The sequence below is a fragment of the Ascaphus truei genome, chromosome 7 (genome assembly GCF_040206685.1).
Source record: "Ascaphus truei isolate aAscTru1 chromosome 7, aAscTru1.hap1, whole genome shotgun sequence".
Classification (NCBI taxonomy): Eukaryota; Metazoa; Chordata; class Amphibia; order Anura; family Ascaphidae; genus Ascaphus; species Ascaphus truei.
Window position 1 is genome coordinate 37306336 of NC_134489.1, and position 22191 is coordinate 37328526.

Below are 22191 nucleotides of genomic sequence, written 5' to 3' on the forward strand. Positions count from 1 at the left end.
CGGTTGCTTTCCCTGCGCGCCGTCAGGGGGCGGGCTTGGAGCGGGCTAGTGACGTCACGGAGTGGTTTCGCCCTCATTGGGCGAACCGCTCACGTGACCGGCCCTGCGCGCCAGCAAGCAGGGAAATTCTAAATTCTGGTAAGACCTACGCTTCCGCGCGCTTGCAGAAGCGTAGGCGATCCCCTACTAAAGCCGCTCTAATTGCGGCTGTAGGGGCTCAGTGCTGAGCAGGAGCGAGTGTCAGCACGGTTCAGCGAGTAAGCACTTACCATGGCCGAGACCTAAGTCTGCTGGTCAGAAAGCGTATCACACAGCAGATGCTAATGCCAATTATCGACTATGGGGACATAGTTTACGGCTCGGCACCCCAAACCCACCTTAGCAAACTTGACACCCTCTACAATTCAATATGCAGTTTTGTTATCCAATGCAATTACATCACTCATCACTGCGAAATGCTCAAAAAACTAGATTGGTCATCACTTGAGTCTAGGCGCAAAGTTCATCTTTCCTGTCTTGCCTTCAAATACTTTCTAGGCAAGCTACCCGTCTATCTGAACAAGCTCCTCACCCCTAACACATGCAGCACTTATCATCTGAGATCAGACTCCAAAATACTTCAAGTCCCAAGGTTCAGCAAAGTATCCGGCCGCTCCTCCTTCTCTTACCGTGCACCCCAAAACTGGAACAATCTACCGGAGACTCTCACAGCCAACACCAGTCTAAGTTCCTTCAAAACTAAAGCTGTCTCACATTTTAACCTGGTCTGTAACTGTTACATCCGCCTATAACATATATTATCTTTAGCTGTGCATGCAATATCTTGTATATAATGTATAACCCTGTTCACTTATGTAACTATGTATTTGTAACCATGTATTATTTGCCATCGTAACTCTATGTCCAGGACATACTATACTTGAAAACGAGACGTAACTCTCAATGTATTACTTCCTGGTAAAACATTTTATAAATAAATAAATAAACTTAGAGCTTCAGGCACACATACCTAACCCCATAACAGGGATATTACTAACACATAGGACATCAGGCGCACATACCTAACCCCATAACATACACACAGCGAACACAGAAGCACACATCTCATGCATAAAACAAATAATATGTCCATAAACCTCACTGCCTGTAACAGAGATACATCAGGCACACGTACCTCACAGTGTAGTAGCATGCAAATAGAATAATCTCCTGTCCACAGGTGTATGACCTCTTCCATTTCCAATCAGACGCCATACTGACCTCCAAGCAAACGATTAAACAGTAAACATGACCTTCCATCTCTAACAAACCTCTTTACAAAGGTAAAGAACAATTATTTATGTCCCTTATTTTAATGTTTCAATCAGTGTCAGGATATATATTAAAAACATCCAATCAACCGCCAAGCCAGTGAGACACTGCACAGTGGGAGGACTTCTGCACGGACACACGATCAGCCAGAGACTCAGACTGCCGAGCGGCATGGCGGTTAAAGCAGACTGCGTGCAACTCCGAAGGCATTCCGCAACGTTCCATTCCAACGCCAAAAACTGATCACTTGCAAGTAGAGATGGGTACATTTTTTTGCGAATTTGGATCGGCCAGTTGCTTTGGTCCGCGGATCAGATTAAAAGATGGCGACTCGACTTTTGCGGATTTTCTTTTTTTACACCGACAATCCATCCGCGTGATTACCCAATCCATTGACGGATTTTAAGAATCCAATTGGATTCTTACAACCAACCAGCGGATTGTATCCAATGGCGGATTTGGATCAATCCGCGCGGATTGAAACACTACAATCCGTCGGCGCATTTTACACCGCAGAACGGATTTTCGAATGGGAAACGGATCTGGACTGATTCGCCCATCGCCGCTTGCAAGGGATTAGAGGACACCCCACCCCGGAGAGTTTGTGCTTCTTCTTACTTAACACGGTGAGCTGGGCGCGCTGAGATCGGAGGGCGGCTTCCGTGGCTTGGCACTCAAAGTCAGCGTCATCGGAAATATTGGCGTCTGTGATCTCCAGGTTGTACTGCCCGGAATCTGCATTCCCGATGACTTGATAGCGGGGCCAGGCTTGGGAGAAAGCAAAGAGAATGGAGATTATTCAACCCCCCCAGTGAAGACATAGGTGCATTGCCCCAACAGACGTACATAGCATTCCTTGTGAATTGAGCACAATCATTAGCTACATGTAATATCCTGCTACACCCCTAGGTGATGCTGTTGCCTTGTTATACCCAACAATGCAGACGCAACAATGAAAGGTGGAATGAATGAAATGATAATGGATGAGAAATGAAACAGCACATTAGTCTGGAAAGAATAGTGAAATAAATAAATGAATGGGCACAGGATACTATAAATTCTCATTTAATTTCCCCCGTGCAGGTGATCTTAGCATGTACAGAAAGTATTTGTCATGGACATCAGGGGGGAGTGTTGGAGCCTTTCTTGGTGGAAGGATTTGCAGGAGCAAGAGTGGAACGTGTAAATTATGCCAGGTCTGTCTACGGCAGGATTTAAATACCCACAGAGAAAACGAAGAATGAGAGCCATGTCCACAGGTGAGAAAGAGAGAGTGGACACCGTGCAGAGTGACACCAGTTACATAATCGCCACTGAAAACAGAAACAAGAACATACAGCAAAGGACAGGTTTTCGCGTTAAGAGAATACAGGAGTTTAAACCTGATATATTTAATAATAATATTATAGTGAAGTCCTAAAATCACAAACCTACCTCATCAACCAAGCTCATTTATTTTGTGTATGTGAAAGATGTTTTACCAGAGAACATACCCCTTTCAAATTCCAAAAAGGGCTATCTGTCGCCCATATAAATATCCGGAGCCTGTTACCCAAACTGGACGAACTAAGGGCATGGTGCCTTATGCATAAACCCAAAGCCATCGTTCTCACAGAAACATGGCAAACCCCTAAAACCCTCAATGCAACTATCTTCAGGGATACTCCATTTCTGGGAAAGACAGGTCAAATTGAGGAGATGGGGTGTTACTTTATATTGAAGATACCTTCTAATTTACGCTGATAAATTGTCCCCCAAGCCCACCCTCTTTTGAAATCCAAGTTGGCAAAATCTACCTCCCCTTTTCTAAGCCCATTCTTATTGCTGATCATCTACCGCCCCCCTAAGGCCCCTCTACAATCCCTGACTGATATCTCTCAGTTTCTTGGCTCAATTTACTCTCTGAACGGGAAGTGTGAGCTGTTAGTTCTTGGTGATTTCACCTACAATTGGCTTGACCCTAAAAACAATCAACTCCAGACACAACTTAAGTTACTAAACCTAACCCAAAAATTTTCCCAATCCACACGGATAAACCTAAAATCTCATAACCATTCCTTGCTAGACTGGATTCTATCCTCTAGTCCCAACAGAATCCAGTCATCTGGTATCACACCTGACATTTTCAGTGACCATGCAATAGTGTACTGTGTAATGAAAATCAGACCACCCCAATCAAGCCCTAAAGTTCTACTCACTAGAACATTTAGAAACTTTAACCCACAACAGTTTCTGGCTGATCTTACAAACTGCCCTTGGTACAGAATCGACATGATACCTAATCCTGATTCTGCTCGTGATTATTTCCAAACAGAGATCTTAAAACTCTGGGATACCCATGCTCCACTACGCATAAGAGTACGGGGGCCCACCTTCCGTGGGTAACAACCCACCTTATTGCGCTTGGCTATTTTAGGGATAACTTGTGGAAAAATAACTGGCACTACCAAGAATCTTAATAACTACAGATGCCTACGGAAAACATGCACAAGGCAAACAAGAATAGCAAAAGCCCAATAATTACTCTGACAATCTTCACCAGAATACAACAAATCCAGCGAATTTCTGGAAGGTCATCAACAATATATTCCAGCCTTCTAGCCATCAACAACCATGTAATATCATTAAGGAGGATATTACTCTGACAAACCCCACTGACATTGCAAATGCATTCAATGAATACTTTGTGGGGTGTGCTACTTCCCTATTAGCAAAGCACCACCTGAACTACAAATATGGAGCTCAATCTAAGGCCGAGTCCATAGACGGACAGGCCGTGCTGAGCCGTGCGGACACTCAGCGCTGAGCCCCTGCATCCTCAATGAGGATGCCTTGAGAGGGGGCTCACGCGAGCGTCCGCAGGCGTGCTGACAAGTTGGAGGTTTCAGCCGAGCGCCAAGCTGTTTTTCAGCGCGCTGTCGGCTGAAAACCTCCAATCACAGCACAGCAGTGTCAACGTCACGGCGCCGTGACGTTGACGTCAGTGCGTCGCGGGCGATTGGCCCAGCGACGTCACTGCCACGCCTCCAACCCCCTCCCCCCAGCTCCGATCGCGCCCGCTGGCTCGCCTGTATGGGCATGAAATCGCCCAGATTTCAGCAGGCGAGCCTCAGCATCCGCGCGGCTCAGATCGCCTCACCCTTCTATGGCCCGGGCCTTAGAAAACACCTATTGTCCCACCCTTTCCCAACACTCCCCACAATGTTTAATTTGTCCCAGTATCTGAGGAGGAGATTACCCATGGGTTCTTCAAATTAAAACGACCTGACCTACAGTACTGAAATCTAAGTTCCTATGACTCGGTGCCCCAGCTATTGTCAAACTGATTGCTTCCTTCAACTCTATCCTGTCTGCAGGCCATATCCCTAAGATCTGGAAAACTGCCAGAGTTGTTCCAATCTTCAAAAGTGGAAACAAAAACACTTTCTCCAACTACAGACCAATCTCTCGTCTCCCAATAGTATCCAAAGTCATGGAAAAATGTGTCCACTCCCAATTAAGTGATTATTATACCAAGACAAATTTCCCTAGCCAATTCCAATCTGGCTTTCCCAATCTGGCTTTCGCCCCAAACACTCCACAGAAATAACCCTCCTAAAAGTTTGCAATGAGATCCAGTGTGGAATAGAACTGGAACAATTTACTGGTGCAGTATTCCTAGATTAAGCAAAGGCTTTTGATACTGTTGATCATATTATCCTGTGATACAAGCTTCAGTGCTCTAGAATAGGGGAAAACGCATTAAACTGGTTTCATTCCTACCTATTATGTAGATCCAAACATGTGTCTATCTGCGGCTTTAACTCCAAACCCTTGGATATTACCTGCCATGTCCCGCAAGGCTCTGTTCTGGGGCCCCTACTCTTTTCAGTGTTCATTAATGATCTACCCACAGCTTGTAAGGAAGCTTCAATACACTTGTATGTGGATGACACAATCTTATATGCACACAGCCCTAGCCTCTCTGACCTTGGACACATGTTTGAGGCTTGAAAACTGGATTTCCCAAAAGAAACTGTTTATAAACACTGACAAGTGACAAGACTGTAACAATGCTATTTGGGACCAGGGCTACATTTCCAAAGCTACCAATGACGTACATACAGATCAGAACCAACTCAATACCATCCTAGCCCCTGTCACTAGTTGTAAATATCTGGGCAAATGGTTTGAATGTCCGATTTAATATTCGGGTTGCACATTGATACCCTCATATCCAAAACCTATGCCAAACTAGGTGTAATTTATAGGAACAAATCCTCCCTAAACCAGCTGGTCAGAAGGTGCATCGCACAGCAGATGCTGGTATCAATTATAGACTTACTAGCTGAGAGACCCGGCGCTGCCCGGGACCAAAACCTCCAGCTCCTTCCCATCTTCACCCCCCGTCTCCCCCCCCCCTCCCTGTTCCCCTCGTCTCTCTCCGCCTCCCCTCACCCATGCGCAGCTGTGGTCCTTCCCCCCCCCTCTGCGCAGGTCCGGTCCCCCCCCCTCTGCGCTGGTCCGGTCCCCCCCCTGCGCTGCTCTGGTCACCAACTCCCCCACACACCGTGAGACACACACAGTGCCACACACACAAACCAAGTGAGAGACACACATACACACACAGTGTCACACACACACACAGTGTCACACAGTGTCACACACACACACACGTCACACAGTGTCACACACACAAACAGTGTCACACACACACAGTGTCACACACACAGTGTCACACACACACACACACAGTGTCACACACACACACACACACACACAGTGTCACACACACACACACACAGTGTCACACACACACACAGTGTCACACACACACACACAGTGTCACACACACACAGTGTCACACACAGTGACACACACACACACACACGTCACCTCTCCTTCCGTGCGCTGCCATCTTAGTTAGTCCGTGACACACACACACACACACACACACACACACACACACACACACTGTCACACACACTGTCATACACACACACAGTGCCACACACACAAACCCAGTGAGAGACACACATACACACACAGTGTCACACACACACACACACACAGTGTCACACAGTGTCACACAGTGTCACACACACACACATGTCACAGTGTCACACACACACACACACACACAGTGTCATACACACACACACACACACAGTGTCACACACACAGTGTCTCACAAACACACACACAGTGTCACACACACACACACTGTGTCACACACACACACACACAGTGTCTCACACACACACACAGTGTCTCACACACACATACACACAGTGTCACACACACACTGTTACACACACGCACTGTCACACACATACACACACACACGCTCCCACCAATCCAGAAGGCGCCTCTCTCCTGTCCGGGCGCTCTGACCGGTCGGTCCGGGTGTGGGGGCGGAGCATGCAGCGCAGGCCGCCGAGCGCACGGCAACCTGGAACGGGCGCGAGCCGGTGTCGGGAAGAGGCTGAAGTGCCCGATGAGCGGGAGCAGCCGCGGGCTGGAGCCGCAGCGTGCGCGCACCGCCAGGCCGCTGGACGACGCAAGACTTGAGGCCGGCGCCGAGGAGCGGCTAGTGGTGTGACCGGGGGGAGGGGGGTTGGTGGTGGGGGAGAGGTGAGGCCGGCGCCGAGGAGCGGCTAGTGGTGTGACCGGGGGGAGGGGGGTTGGTGGTGGGGGAGAGGTGAGGCCGGCGCCGAGGAGCGGCTAGTGGTGTGACCGGGGGGAGAGGGGTTGTTGGTGGGGGAGAGGTGAGGCCGGCGCCGAGGAGCGGCTAGTGGTGTGACCGGGGGGAGGGGGGTTGTTGGTGGGGGAGAGGTGAGGCCGGCGCCGAGGAGCGGCTAGTAGTGTGACCGGGGGGAGGGGGGTTGGTGGTGGGGGAGAGGTGAGGCCAGCGCCGAGGAGCGGCTAGTGGTGTGACCGGGGGGAGGGGGGTTGTTGGTGGGGGAGAGGTGAGGCCGGCGCCGAGGAGCGGCTAGTGGTGTGACCGGGGGGAGGGGGGTTGTTGGTGGGGGAGAGGTGAGGCCGGCGCCGAGGAGCGGCTAGTGGTGTGACCGGGGGGAGGGGGGTTGGTGGTGGGGGAGAGGTGAGGCCGGCGCCGAGGAGCGGCTAGTGGTGTGACCGGGGGGAGGGGGGTTGGTGGTGGGGGAGAGGTGAGGCCGGCGCCGAGGAGCGGCTAGTGGTGTGACCGGGGGGAGGGGGGTTGGTGGTGGGGGAGAGGTGAGGCCGGCGCCGAGGAGCGGCTAGTGGTGTGACCGGTGGGAGGGGGGTTGGTGGTGGGGGAGAGGTGAGGCCGGCGCCGAGGAGCGGCTAGTGGTGTGACCGGGGGGAGGGGGGTTGGTGGTGGGGGAGAGGTGAGGCCGGCGCCGAGGAGCGGCTAGTGGTGTGACCGGGGGGAGGGGGGTTGGTGGTGGGGGAGAGGTGAGGCCGGCGCCGAGGAGCGGCTAGTGGTGTGACCGGGGGGAGGGGGGTTGGTGGTGGGGGAGAGGTGAGGCCTGCGGTGGAGGTGTATGGGTGTGGGGGGAGAGGTGAGGAGTGTGGGTTCGCCAAGTTATTCTCGCAATGTGAGGGGTGGGGTGAGGGGGGCGGGAGGAGCGTCCGTGGCCAATAACACAGGGGGAACACAGGGCCAATCACACAGGGGGAAGACATACACACACAAACATTATTTGAGACTTATAGATATAGATAGATGGGGACATAGTACATGGTAATACTTAATGCTATTTAATGAGTCAAAAACGTAGCGACATTTCGACCAGAGTGGTCTTTTTCAAGTGGCCACTCACCACTTGAAAAAGACCTCTCTGGTCGAAATGTCGCTACGTTTTTGGCTCATTAAATAGCATTAAGAAAATCCGCAGTGCCTTGTGTTATTCTTGTATTACCGTATGATTTGGATTTCCAGCAGGACTTCTTTCAATACAAGTGCACCGGTAATTATGTATGTTTCTTAATTATATGGTGTGCAGCAGTAATCTTTCTTTTCTTTTGACATAGTACATGGCACATCACCCCAAACTCACCTTAGCAAACTTGATACCCTCTACAATTCAATATGCTGCTTTGTCCTCCAATGTAACTACAACACACATCAATGCGAAATGCTCAAAGAACTAGATTGGCCATCGTTTCAGTCTAGACGCAAAGTTAATTTTCCCTGTCTTGCCTACAAATACTTTCTGGGCATGTTACCCGCCTATCTGAACAAGCTCCTCACCCCTACCACATGCAGCACTTATCATCTGAGATCTGACTCCAAAAGACTGTTCATGGTCCCAAGGTTCAACAAAGTATCCAGCCGCTCCTCCTTCTCTTACCGTGCACCCCAAAACTGGAACAGTCTACCGGAGACTCTCACAGCCGCCACCACCAGTCTAAGTTCTTTCAAAACTAAAGCTGTCTCACATTTTAATCTGGTCTGTCACTGTTACATACGCCCATAATATATATTATCTTTAGCTGTGCATGCAATGTCTTGTATATAATGTATAACCCTGTTCATTTAATGTAACCATGCATTGTTATTACTCTGTGCCCAGGACATACTTGAAAACGAGAGGTAGCTCGCAATATATTACTTCCTGGTAACACATTTTATAAATAAATATACACCGAGTTATACACATCACTCGTATGTTTAAGGGAGTCCTTGGATACAGTACAGATTTGTTACAGTAAAGCACGGACTTGCCGGCTCGAACCCTTTCTATCAGACAGAAGGGTGAGAAGCCCCATTGGTTTCTTCCATGTAGTGAAGTAACAAATAATAGTTAAGGAGTAGGAGGTATAATACCTTTTATTGCCCCAGCATACATTTACCAGCTTCCAAACCATGTGAGGTTTGAAAATGTGTAACTTACCAACTATCTGTCGCTCCTATAAGAGGTCTCATACGGCCTACTTCTTAACCCCTATTTGTTACTTTCTACCCTTCTTTGTGGGAAACCTTCTTGAAAAGAGTATTGGGTAATAAAACTAGCAGAGAAGGTGCGGGAGAATCCTTAAATGCCCCTCCACAGGGTAGAAGAATACAAACCTAGTGTTTGAAAGGCAGAAAGCAATAATACTAGGACAAGTTGAGAAGGTACAGTGTAAGTAGGTGCAGTGTAGGTGGGTACAGTGTAAGTAGGTGCAGTGTAGGTGGGTACAGTGTAAGTAGGGTGCAGAGTAAGTAGGATGCAGTGTAAGTAGGGTGCAGTGTAGGGTGCAGTGTAGGGTGCAGAGTAAGTAGGGTGCAGTGTACGTAGGTGCACCTGTTCAGCTTGTGACTCAATGGACTGTAACCCACAGTAATAGAGAGTCTGCTTGGTGATTTCCATTTGCTAGGTAGGGTGCCTCAGCAGTTGACTATTGAGAAGAGGCTTTAGAGAAGTAGCATTGTGCGGTCACACCCAGCATGGCTTTATACTGGTGGGTGTTTTAAGATCAGCTGCTACATTAACCCCGCCACTGTCTCTTTGGCATTGAAAAGATTAACGTATCCTTTATTCGAACCACAAATCTCAAACCTGGCTCACTTTGGGACCTTAACAGCGGTGGTGGTAAGAGACATTTCCCATCAACATTTGAAATCTGCTGTAACCCGACCGACTGGCAGGGAAATCATTTCACATTCACAATGAACACAAGCAGAATCAGTGCAGGCAAGTCTGCTTTGCACCAGTGACTTTTTGCACGCACGGCACTGCCGATTTGAGCTGCAGCAGATGCTGGAGCCAGGCATAAATCAAATGGCAACCCTTTAACCATCCTACACACCGTACCTGATCCTGACCCGGAACCCCCCCTCCTCCCCCCCAGCTGTTACCATCTCCCCGTTCTGCACCTCCCAGGCTGGAAGCAGCAAAGCCCTTGGCATCTATCACGGTGTCAACAGGACGCCAGTAAAATGAAGTATTTGGAGCAATCCTGGTTAGTCAGCAGAATCCTGAGCTGTGTGCAAGGCTGGGGGATAAATTGTTGCCTGCGGTTTGTGGAGCTGGAGCAGGCGACGTGTGTGCAGGAGAAGGAGCGTTTGATGGATGGGGAAGACTTAAAGAGCCTGTCCTGATGTATTAGATACGTTGCAGCGCCCTGCGAGGATTAGGAGCGGATCTATATGCTGTACGCAAATTAACCTTAAAAGCACTGTGGGTACCTAGCGATGTGGTCCATAGATGTGACTGCTGCTGGTTAACCCCTGTACTGCCAATGCATGGTTAACCCCTGTACTGCCAATGCATGGTTAACCCCTGTACTGCCAATGCATGGTTAACCCCTGTACTGCCAATGCATGGTTAACCCCTGTACTGCCAATGCATGGTTAACCCCTGTACTGCCAATGCATGGTTAACCCCTGTACTGCCAATGCATGGTTAACCCCTGTACTGCCAATGCATGGTTAACCCCTGTACTGCCAATGCATGGTTAACCCCTGTACTGCCAATGCATGGTTAACCCCTGTACTGCCAATGCATGGTTAAACAATGTGTTGTGCACCTCTCTGGCTGTGAATGGGCCTTAGAGGAGCAATTCATGAGCTTTATTTTTATTTTTAATTGTTATTTTTTTTTACATATGATTGAATTAAGGGGTCTTTGGAGCTAAACCTCATTCATTTCAGCCCCGGGGACCCCCTGCTTCCCGAGATACTTACCTCCGTAGGGTGTGCCGGTATCTCAGCAGCGGTTAAAGCCCCTGCGTCACACGGGCCAACAGGAAGCCGCACCTGATGACATCACAGCTTCCTATAGGCTCGCAGGACGTGGGTGCTTCAAAACGCCGCCATTACATGAACCCTGCTAGCCGAGCAGCTTCCGGCACCCCCTACGGAGCTGTGTATCTCAGGAATCAGGGGGTCCCTGCAGCTGAAATTAACGGGGTTCAGCTCCAAACACCCCCTGCTCCAATTGCCTCTTTAAAGTGCCCCTATGCTTAATATCGTATAGTAAATCTGGACCATATGCTGCTTGTATAACACACCTATATAACCGACCTCCTCCTGCAGTGACGCCTCCTTTTATTCAAGGTATTTCAACCACTGAGGTCGAGTTAATTATCGGGGTGCTTGGTATTCCTGAGTTTGCGGCATTCCCTTATCTTATGATGTGGTATTCCTGAGTTTGCGGTATTCCCTTGTCTAATGATGTGGTATTCCTGAGTTTGCGGCATTCCCTTGTCTAATGATGTGGTATTCCTGAGTTTGCGGCATTCCCTTGTCTAATGATGTGGTATTCCTGAGTTTGCGGCATTCCCTTGTCTTATTGTATTGTATTGTATTGTATGTCTTTATTTATATAGCGCCATTAGTGTACATAGCGCTTCACAGTAGTAATACATGTGGTAATCAAATAAATAACAGATAATATAAATAACAGATCATGGGAATAAGTGCTTTAGACATAAAAGTAACATTTCGGAAGAGGAGTCCCTGCCCTGAGGAGCTTACATTCTAATTGGTAGGTAGGGAGAACGTACAGAGACAGTAGGAGGGAGTTCTGGTAAGTGCGTCTGCAGGGGGCCAATCTTTATGTATTATGATGTGGTATTCCTGAGTTTGCGGTATTCCCTTGTCTTATGATGTGGTATTCCTGAGTTTGCGGTATTCCCTTGTCTTATGATGTGGTATTCCTGAGTTTGCGGTATTCCCTTGTCTTATGATGTGGTATTCCTGAGTTTGCGGTATTCCCTTGTCTTATGATGTGGTATTCCTGAGTTTGCGGCATTCCCTTGTCTAATGATGTGGTATTCCTGAGTTTGCGGTATTCCCTTGTCTAATGATGTGGTATTCCTGAGTTTGCGGCATTCCCTTGTCTTATGATGTGGTATTCCTGAGTTTGCGGCATTCCCTTGTCTTATGATGACTCTCCTGTCTACTAGATTTGACAGACACCCATGAGTGGTGGAATCATAAACATACAGGCTCTCTTCCCAGGTAGTCCAATTAAAGGTACCATCGATGGGCTCAGGGGGAAGTCTTACCTTTCAAGTCTTGCCCCATCCCCAGAGCTAATCCGTCTTTGGTCCATTGTACAATGCCAGAGTAGTTGAGCACCACGCAAGTCAGGACCACCTTTTGCCCCGCTACCACGGTCTGGTCAGCTGGCTCTTGGATGAAACGTGGCTGGATAGCTGTGAAGAAGAAAGGGGACGTGGTCACCACCATGTAGGGGAGAAGTAGAATGGGGAAATATTCAGCCTATTTATAACTAGCTGTGACGGAGCATGTTACTCACTATACAATAACAGCCATATCAGACTGGGCCAATGAATTCCCAAGTCCCAACCACTTTATTGTTCAAGGGTCCACCACGCGCTGTGAATGCATAATGGGGAACTCCTGGACAGCAAGTGAGTGGAGTGGTGAGGTTTACTCACAGTGAGCAAATAAAGGGTGGCATTTAACCCATGCCGAGGGGCCGACAGTGCATCTTATCTACTCAATGGGTAAATGCCTTTGCTGCCAAAGGGACCAGCAGTTTATGAAGCCGTTTGGACTTCCATATCCCTCTCTGAGCTCTCCTCCTATGGATCTCGGTTTCCCTTGTAATAAAACAATGAATCTTCATTAGTCTGGCATTGCTTTATACTGGACTCCTGCTGGCCGGCCACACTCCTAGTACAGTCAATATATCAGCAGGAGAACCCAGCCTTTGCTCCATCTCTGCAATTAATTCACTGGGTGACTGGAGACTCTTTATTTCCCTGTGAGTGGAGGAACATCGCTTCTGGGGACTTGTTTGCTGACAGCAAGTGTGGCAATCACTGCAAGGGTTCACAGTGCTAAAGGGGGCGGTTGGTCAACAATCTTACAATCTAGGACCTGTGTGCAGGGCTGGTCCTTCTACTCCCATAGTAAAGAGGCACCTGCCTAGTGTGTAACTACAGCAGCAAACGTGTGCATTTTTCTATTTGGGGGTTTCTAAAGGGATACATCTTCATATTCCACCTACCTGCATTAGTATATTAGGATGATAAGATCAGGGAGAAAGAAAGTAGAACATATACTTTGGGCTAAATAATATACTTATGGGCTAAATATTAGGGAGTCTCCCTGATAGATCTGGAATGGTTATCAAAACTATGGTGTTTTTAGAATGGAACTGCAATGAATGAATTAAAACAGGGGGGCTCAACTCCAGTCCTCAAGACCCCCCAACAGGTCAGGTTTTCAGTATATCCCTGCTTCAGCACAGATGACTTAATCCGTCCCTGCTTCAGCATAGTTGGCACGATCAATGGCTCAGTCAAAGACTGAAGCCGGGATAGCCTTAAAACCTGACATGTTGGGGGGGGGAGGGGGAGTTGAGAACCTCTGTTTTAATTCATTCATTTCCGGCTAAACAAAGCGGACTTCAGCAGGTGTAAGCAGTGTCCTAGGCGCACACAGAGAACGTGGCGTCACACGAGGTTGTGCGTTACATTGAGATGGCGATGCGCATTTGAGTGGACGTGGTTACCGCTGCGTTACAAATCTCCGGTTAAACTCGCTCGCGCCCATCTCACTCACTCCGCACTGTGTCTGACAGCACAAGGGTTAGAAAGAGAAATGGAATAAAGTTATATGATTCTCTGCTCCGGTATCCGCCTTCCGCCCGCCCCCCACCTGCTAAAGGAGGCAGCCCGAGACACCCTGGCGTACCCCGACCAGCATGCAGCCCGCAGGGAGTAATTGGCGTTAACTGTGGGACTAAACGCAATCATTTCACCCCCGCCCCCCTCCCCTCCTTCAAACATTCAGGGCAATCAATAGCAGTCATGTTTCCACAGAGCAGCAGTTTGATTCAGTCTCGGAGGTTAAAAGCGGAACGACAGCACGGCCGCCCGGGGCTAACAGTGTATTGATTGGGCCACGCAGGGCAACGACCCTTCTCGGCACCCTTGAAAACCTAGAGGTGCAACGATCAGGAAGAATGGGGGGCAGATGCTCAGTGTTACTAATTTTGGGGCTAACTCAAAAGTAGCCACGGCTGCGGTGCTAAAGGGCGTCTGCGGCCCTGTTTTTGCAAAAGCGAGCTGCTTGGTGTCCCTTCTCGCCAGCAGAAATCCCCTCCCCGCGAGCATTTCTTTTACTGATATCGGCGAGCGGTTGATGACCTAATTTTGGTTTGGAAGACCGGACTTCCCAAATTGTTACCGTGCAAGAAGGACGTCTACGTACATTCCATTTACAGCAACATTTCCCCGCAGGTGCGTGCGCTAATAACCCCTACTACAGGTAACGATATAATAAGACTTCTTATTAACAACCCCCTGAAATAAAGGGTCACCATAGAGCCAAGTCCAGGGGACAACCGTGCATATGTCCGCTTAGCTGTGAGGGATCTTTGCACTGGTCACCCTGCTGTCCGCAGTCCATTTGCTGTCCAGTGTTGGAAAGATGATACCCTACAATCAGTGCACGGCCGACACAACCAATGTACAGCGCGTGGACATGTAGGAGATGCTAAAAAGCTATTGCCCAAGTGCTGATAGACAACCTACCGAGACACTTCCTCAGTACAATAGGTCTTCTGGCCGGCCATATATGCGTCTCCATATATTGTGCAGAACATGGACATGAGGAGGCCAACTTCAGTCCTCAAGGGCCACCAACAGGTCAGGATTGATTGAGCCACCTGTGCTGAAGCAGGGATAACTTTAAACCTGACCTGTTGGTGGCCCTTGAGGACTGGAGTTGGCCACTCCTGGCGTACACCCCTCGCCACACGAAGAGGTCGAACCATTAAAGACGATTCGTTCACATGTAGCAATGCAGACAAGAAAGCAGTAAAAATCCCTCTCCCTGTAAGACATCATTGTTTTGGCACCTTTGATTTCTAATTAGCATTTTTAAATAGATGAGGGAAGCGTATTTCAGGTTAACGATTGAGCTCAGCTCCCCGGAGCCCGAGACGCACAGCAGGTTGGATTCCTGGCTGGGAGAGTGCCTAATATCTGCACATGTCCCCAGCCCTGCTGTTCAAGAAATAATCGTGTCTGAAGGCTCTGCAGCCCTGTGAAGACGCAACGATTCCTCACCTCCAGAGCTGACAATCGAACATTGCGGTGCTGGAACCTGTCCTTCAGACGACCCCACGTCTGCGTACGCTTTCATAAACGACCAGCAGTCGTTGCTGTAGTGCGAGTTCTCTTAAATCCCTTCACTGCAATGAGTTGCTGGCCCCGCTGGCAGGGAAGGGGTTAATTTACAGGTGAACTGGATAGCGGTTAATTATGCCCTTTCGGGCAGAGCGGTCACCGCTCACTGATCTTCCGTGAGCCTCACTGATGTGGACTCAGTCTCGCTGCTTCTAACAAATATCTCACTCAAAGTCCCATTATTCAATTGTTATATACCAGGGATGGCCGACTCCTGTCCTCAAGGGTCATCAAAAGGCCAGGTCAGGCCGGTCCTTGGGCATGGCGGTTGCCTTGGGCCCCTGTGCCATTGGGGGGGGCCCCCCTGTAACGCCAAGGTAAGAGAGGTGTGTTTGTTGAGAGGAGGGTCTTATCTTCTCTGGAGCGGCCCTCCTCCTGCAGCGTCGAGGTGTCATCACATGACGACATGACGCAATGACGCCGCTACGTTGCAGGAGGGCAGCCGCACTGCAAGGAATCAACCAGGACGGCTGGAATGTACCATCACCTTCTACTGTGGGGAAGGGGGGGGGTGGCCAGCTGCCAGCATGCCGCCTTGGGCCCGCTAAGATGGTGGCCCTTGAAGACTGGAGTTGACCACTCCCTGTTATATAGTAATGTTACAAACTATACGTAATATTGCAAGGCGTCTCTGTACATGATACATAACGTGAGATTATTTTAATTTAACAGCATAGTTAAGGTCGGACATGGCCGCAGACAGATTTCCCGGGGCTCAGGACTAGGTTTACGACCGTCCCCCTGTCCCCCGTGTTGGCAGTCTTGCGAACCCCCCCATTTTCACCCCGCCTCAGGTTGGGCCCAACTTCCACTGGGCCTGGGTTGGCGGCCCTGAGGTCGGAACCCACAGTCAGAAGAAAATGTTACAGGTTTGAGCCGTTCCTGCTATTTTTATGACTTTTTGTTTTGTTTTACAGGACTTGAACTGAAGGGTGGGGGGGTCTCCAGAGCTGACCCACACTATTTTCACCTCTGGGGACCCCCGCGGTCAGCTTCCCTTTATTACTTCCTGGTTTTTGAAGTTGATTTAAATGCCCGTCTAATAGGAAATGACAACCGATGATGCTGCGCCTTGCTATTGGTTCATGGGACCCGCTATATTTGGCAGCCATTTTGTTTCCCCTAGGGGGCAGGCAGCTATTTAAAACTGGCAACTTTACTAGTAAGTATCTCAGGAATCAGGATCCAATCAGGATCCGGGTCGTCCCTGGAGTTGAAAATATTCTGGTTCAGTTCTGAAGGACCCAGCGGTTCTCAAGCGGTTAATTTTAAAAAAAAAAGCGCGTAACACAAAAAAATAAACAAGTAGTTGGGGGGGATGTTGCTTTAATACACGGACGCTTCCAGATCAGTGTTGGAAATGGGTTTCACAGAATCATTTTTATAGCAAAAGTCGATTTGCATCATTTGATGCATAGCTTCTGAAATGTTTAATTTACTAAAAGCATACTTAAAGTGCACTCTTCGCTCAGTCTCCTTACCTTTCTCAGTCAATTAAATTAATTGTAAAAATTACTGGAGGAAGAAAAAAAAAAAAAAACCCTCATTGCATCATAGGAGTTGGCCGGACTGCTCTGCAGAGTAACGTCCCACCCTTCTCAGTGTGCTAAATTATTGCCGCTTAGAACGTCGTGCGTTGGGCTCAAGTGTGATGGTATTCAGCAGTACCACTCATCTCCTGACAAAGGGGGATTTCTCTCTTGAGGAACCACTGGAGGCTTTTAAATCTCAGTCTTGACTGATACTTTTTGACAAGCTGATGGGTTCCTCGTAGATGGAAGGTGCGAACAGGGCTTTCAAAAACATCTTCGTCATGAAGTGTGGTTCCATCAATGAAGCGTTCTCTCGCTGGCCCCTGAAAGGGCACCACAACTTCATAATCTACACCAGGGGTGGTCAACTCCAGTCCTCAAGAGCCACCAACCGGTCAGGTTATCCCAGGACTGAGCCACTGATTGAGCCACCTGTGCTGAAGCTGGGATATCCTGAAAACCCGACCTGTTGAAGAGTCTGGAGTTGGCTACCCTTGGCATACACCCCTCGAGACACGGAGAGGTTGAAACATTAAAGAAGACTGACACACTGATGGAGCCAGCTGTGCTGAAGCAGGGATATCCTTAAAAGCTGACCTGTTGGTGGTCCCCGAGGACTGGAGTTGGCCACCACTGATCTACACTTTTCATCGACCAACGAAGCTCAGTGCGTCTGTAACAGAATATTGTGTTAGGTATTGCCATAGTCAGAAAGCCAGATACTATTTTGTTTTTCCTGTCTGACTACAATGGGTTGGTCTGTTGCTCTCTAGCAGAATTTTATTTAAGTAAAAAAAAAGTCAATAAACCAAATCCATGTATGGACCCCAGGCCGCAGCAGCCGGGTTAGAGAATAACCCTCTCTGCGCAAGGAGAGGTCTCCCATTCTTCAGCGCCTATTTGTGTAAGAATGAGAGTCACTATACGCGCCAGGCAGCTGTGAGCATCTTTGAAGGCTTGTTAAACAGAGTCAACAAGAAAGGTTTTTTTTGTACCAACTCTCCTCCCCTACCCTGCTTTCTCTATTCACAGTCAACAGGGAAATAATTATGTTAGCCAAATATTAACACTGTACCATGGCTTGGAAATAGCTCTCGTTTGAAATGCATGTGTTTCTTTTGATGAAATGGTAAATGCATATTGTGGCGGGATGTGGTCCTCACTTATTGTCCTTAGTTGGTCTCCTTTTAATGGATTCAATTATCACTTTGGCAGTGACAGAGTTAGGGCTGTTGGCTTTGCATGTTGAATGGGTTGGCGTGATGAGTTGACCCTTTGTATATAATACAGTGTTTTTCAACAGGGGTTCCTAGGATACTTCGGTTCCGCTGTAGTCCCTAAACGGTCCCCTGCATTTTTCAGGCCATTTGAAAATTGTATCAAATACAGAAGACACGCTATTAGAGGGGGTTGGGGTTCCTTACAATGTATCTGATCTCAGACGCGCTATTAGAGGGGGTTGGGGTTCCTTACAATGCATCTGATCTCAGACGCACTATTAGAGAGGGTTGGGGTTCCTTACAATGCATCTGATCTCAGATGCTCTATTAGCGAGGGTTGGGGTTCCTTACAATGCATCTGATCTCAGACGCGCTATTAGAGAGGGTTGGGGTTCCTTACAATGCATCTGATCTCAGACGCACTATTAGAGAGGGTTGGGGTTCCTTACAATGCATCTGATCTCAGACGCGCTATTAGAAAGGGTCGGGGTTCCTCAGAATTTCACACAGGGTTCCGTAATAAAAAATAAATAAAATGCGGATATAATATATCCTTCCTCTTTGAGGCTTGGACCACCGATACCTCATCCTCCTTTCTGCTTTGAGGCTATGTCGTGCCTCCCTCTGGAAGGCAGATCTTCCTTTCTTCTCCCTTCCTTATTTAAATCCTGTGGGCTCGGTGTGTGTCTTTGTTCAGGAAGAGAGGAGAATAAGACAGGAATCCCACCTGGGAGATGAGCAGGAGATGAATAGAATCAGTTTCATCTTAGCGTTCCTTTGCCAGGAGAATCTCTTCCCTTCCCCGGTTATTTTTTAAACATCACCTCCATAGTGTCACTCACACTCAGTGCTGAGGGTGCCTGCAACACATTGCCTGAGTGCACCTTAGTGAGTCAGTCAAAGCAGAGGGAAGTGAGCGAAACATAGTACCACTCAGTAAGTGAACCAAAGAAGCAGCTGGGTGAGTGCAGCAAGAAGCAGTTGAGTGAGCGAGCCATAGAGCAGCTGAGCGAGTGAAGCGAAGAGCAGCCGAATGACGCTAAGAGCAGCAGAGTGAGTGAAGCTAAGAGCAGCCGAGTGAAGCAAAGAGCAGCCAAGTGAAGCTAAGAGCAGCCGAGTGAAGCTAAGAGCAGCCGAGTGAAGCTAAGAGCAGCCGAGTTAAGCTAAAAGCAGCCGAATTAAGCTAAGAGCAGCAGAGTGAGTGAATCTAAGAGCAGCTGAGTGAAGCTAAGAGCGGCCGAGTGAAGCTAAGAGCGGCCGAGTGAAGCTAAGAGCGACAGAGTGAAGCTAAGAGCAGCCGAGTAAAGCTAAGAGCAGCCAAGTAAAGTTAAGAGCAGCCGAGTGAGTGAAGATAAGAGCGGCTGAGCGAGTGAAGCTGAGTGGCCAAGCGAGTGAAGCTGAGCGGCCGAGCTAAGCTAAGAGTGGCCTAGCTAAGCTAAGAGCGGCTGAGCTAAGCTAAGAGCGGCCGAGTTAAGCTAAAAGCACCCGAGTGAGTGAAGCTAAGAGCAGCCGAGTGAAGCTAAGAGCAGCCGTGTGAAGCTAAGAGCGGCCAAGGGAAGCTAAGAGCGGCCGAGTGAAGCTAAGAGCAGTCGAGTGAGTAAAGATAAGAGCGGCCATGCGAGTGAAGCTGAGCGGCCGAGCGAGTGAAGCTGAGCGGCCGAGCTAAGCTAAGAGCAGCCGAGTAAGTGAAGATAAGAGCGGCCGAGTGAGTGAAGCTGAGCGGCCGAGCTTAGATAAGAGCAGCCGAGTGAAGCTAAGAGCAGCCGAGCGAGTAAAGCTAAGAGAGTACGAGCGAGTGAAGCTAAGAGCGGCCGAGTGAGTGAAGCTAAGAACAGCTGAGTGAGTGAAGCTAAGAGCAGCTTCTATTTGGCTCAGCTACAATCATTCCCACGAGTGAGGTGTGCTACTTCCGAAGACTTTTCTTTGCATTACAGTAACTTGGGAACGAGTGGCACCTGACTGTGAATCATACAGAGCCCACAAAGGGGATTTCTGCTTGTTCCATGATGTGTTAAGTAGACGTCCCAGTGTTTTTATTACCCAGGAGATGGGTCACTGTATTTTCACGTCTGACCGCAGCTTCCGTCTTTAATAACATCGCACAAAGGTCGCGTCTTGCTCAATATTCCTCTGATCGAGGCGACTTTCATCTTCTCCTCTGTAGTCACAAATTCCCATTCATCTGCATCACATCTCTGTTGCAAGACACACACTTAGCCATGCGTGGCAGCGGAGAGGGGAGGTATTTTACAGGCACCTCCAAAACTTTTGTAGATTAGAGCATGGGTGCTCAAAACACCCCCAACAGGTCAGGTGTTCAGGATACCCCAGCTTCAGTGCAGGTGACTCAATCAGAGGCTTAGTCGAAGACTGAGCCTCTGATTGAGCCACCTGTGCGGAAGCAGGGACTGATAGAACCAGCTGTGCTGAAGCAGGGATATCCTGAAAACTTGACCTGCTGGGAGAGGCTTGAGGACTGTAGTTGAGCCCCCCCCTCCCCCCCTGGATTAGAGTGAGGAGGGACTGAGATTGTAAAGTTTCATCCACTTCCAAATAAAAAAACAATGGTGAACTCCCTTAATTAAGGGTGCTGACCTTAACCTGGCCAGAATGTATCCCTCCCCCCCCAGTGATGGGCTTCATCAGCAGAGATGGGCAACATTTTGAACGGAATTTGGATCCGCCACGGAGCAGCCACATCCTTTGATCCACGGATCAGTCTCAACGGTTTTTTTTTTTCCTGTTGCTTAAAATCCGTCCGCCGGATTCGGAATCCGTCAATGGAATTAGGATGGGAGGAGTATATAGATATCAACGCAAAGACGTCCCACGGGTCCGTCCACGGATTCTTTCAAATCCATGCGGTCCGAAAACCCAGCCACGGATACAAATCCGGGCGGCCTCGAGATGAATCGGTGCGACGGCGGATTGCATTCCGCTGGTCGGATTGGCCCGGGAAAATCCGCGCCAACGGATTCTGACAAGTCCGCCCCATCCCTACTCACCAGCTGGTTATTGCTGGTGATTAACTCCTTGAGTGCCGGTGGAGACCGCAACCTTTTTGGCCATGCAAAGCAATGTGTTTCAGAAGTCAATGGGTTAAAAGGAACTGCGCAGACATCAACATCGTCATCAGCAGCAGTTGATGTACTCATGATCATTATATGGTGTTGCATGTTGATATTTAGGGGTTGGAGGGTGTGCCCGCTAACCACCAAAGTACAGACGAGGGCCCCCACCTTGACGTTTTTATAATGCGGGACGCCGAAATCCAGTATGAAACTGTGATGTCATAATGAGGGATGAATGATTTGCAAACGCGTCGGGCTGAACAGTATCTCCCGCTGCACCGCTATATTTGTTGGGTAACGCCTATGGGGGCGGGTGTCACTGTATTAGGAGATGACCGGGCAGTGTCCTAACGTTATTATTGTAATAATTTTGTAAGGCGACATCCATCGAAAAAGGGACCTATTACACTGACGCAGAAATCCGTTACGTCTTTAGGACTGATTTCATGACAGTCATTTTAACTTCAGCCATTTCACGTCAAGGCGCTAAAATACGGGACACACCTTTCTAGGACAAGTTCATGAAATAAGGGACAATCCTGTACATATGGGACGTCTGGCAATCCTACTATAGATTGCGGCTCTATTTTCTCCTTGTCGCAGTTGGTTTTGAATAACAAGACCTGCCCGAAAACAGAGGTCTCTGGAGCCCGGCTTCATTTCACATCACTCCCCCCGAAATCCTTGTGACAAATGTCAATGGTTAAAGAGGGGGAAGACACCCTGGCCTGTGAAACTGTTCTCCGTTCATAGGAGCCAGCTGAAATCTTCCCAAGCAAAGGGCAGATAGCTCCGTCCTGAATAAAAGGACCAGGCGAGCCAGAGCTCGTCTCCTTAATTACGAAGCACTGGTGACATGTTAGGGAGATTCAAATGATAAGCTGCATTGTAATCACGACTAAAGAGCGCTCAAGATGGCAGGAGAGACGTTTTTTTTTT

At 48.8% G+C, this 22191-nt stretch overlaps 1 protein-coding gene across 1 annotated transcript in view; it reads right to left on the bottom strand.

The window, feature by feature from the left end:
* Positions 1–22191, bottom strand: part of KIRREL1 (kirre like nephrin family adhesion molecule 1) — a 164921-nt gene that overhangs the window by 36415 nt on the left and 106315 nt on the right. The window contains exons 2-3 of the mRNA XM_075607728.1: positions 12271–12420; positions 1930–2079 (exon numbers count right to left, since the gene is read on the bottom strand). Of these exons, the coding sequence (XP_075463843.1) occupies positions 1930–2079; positions 12271–12420 (300 nt within the window). The remainder of the gene's footprint in view (positions 1–1929; positions 2080–12270; positions 12421–22191) is intronic.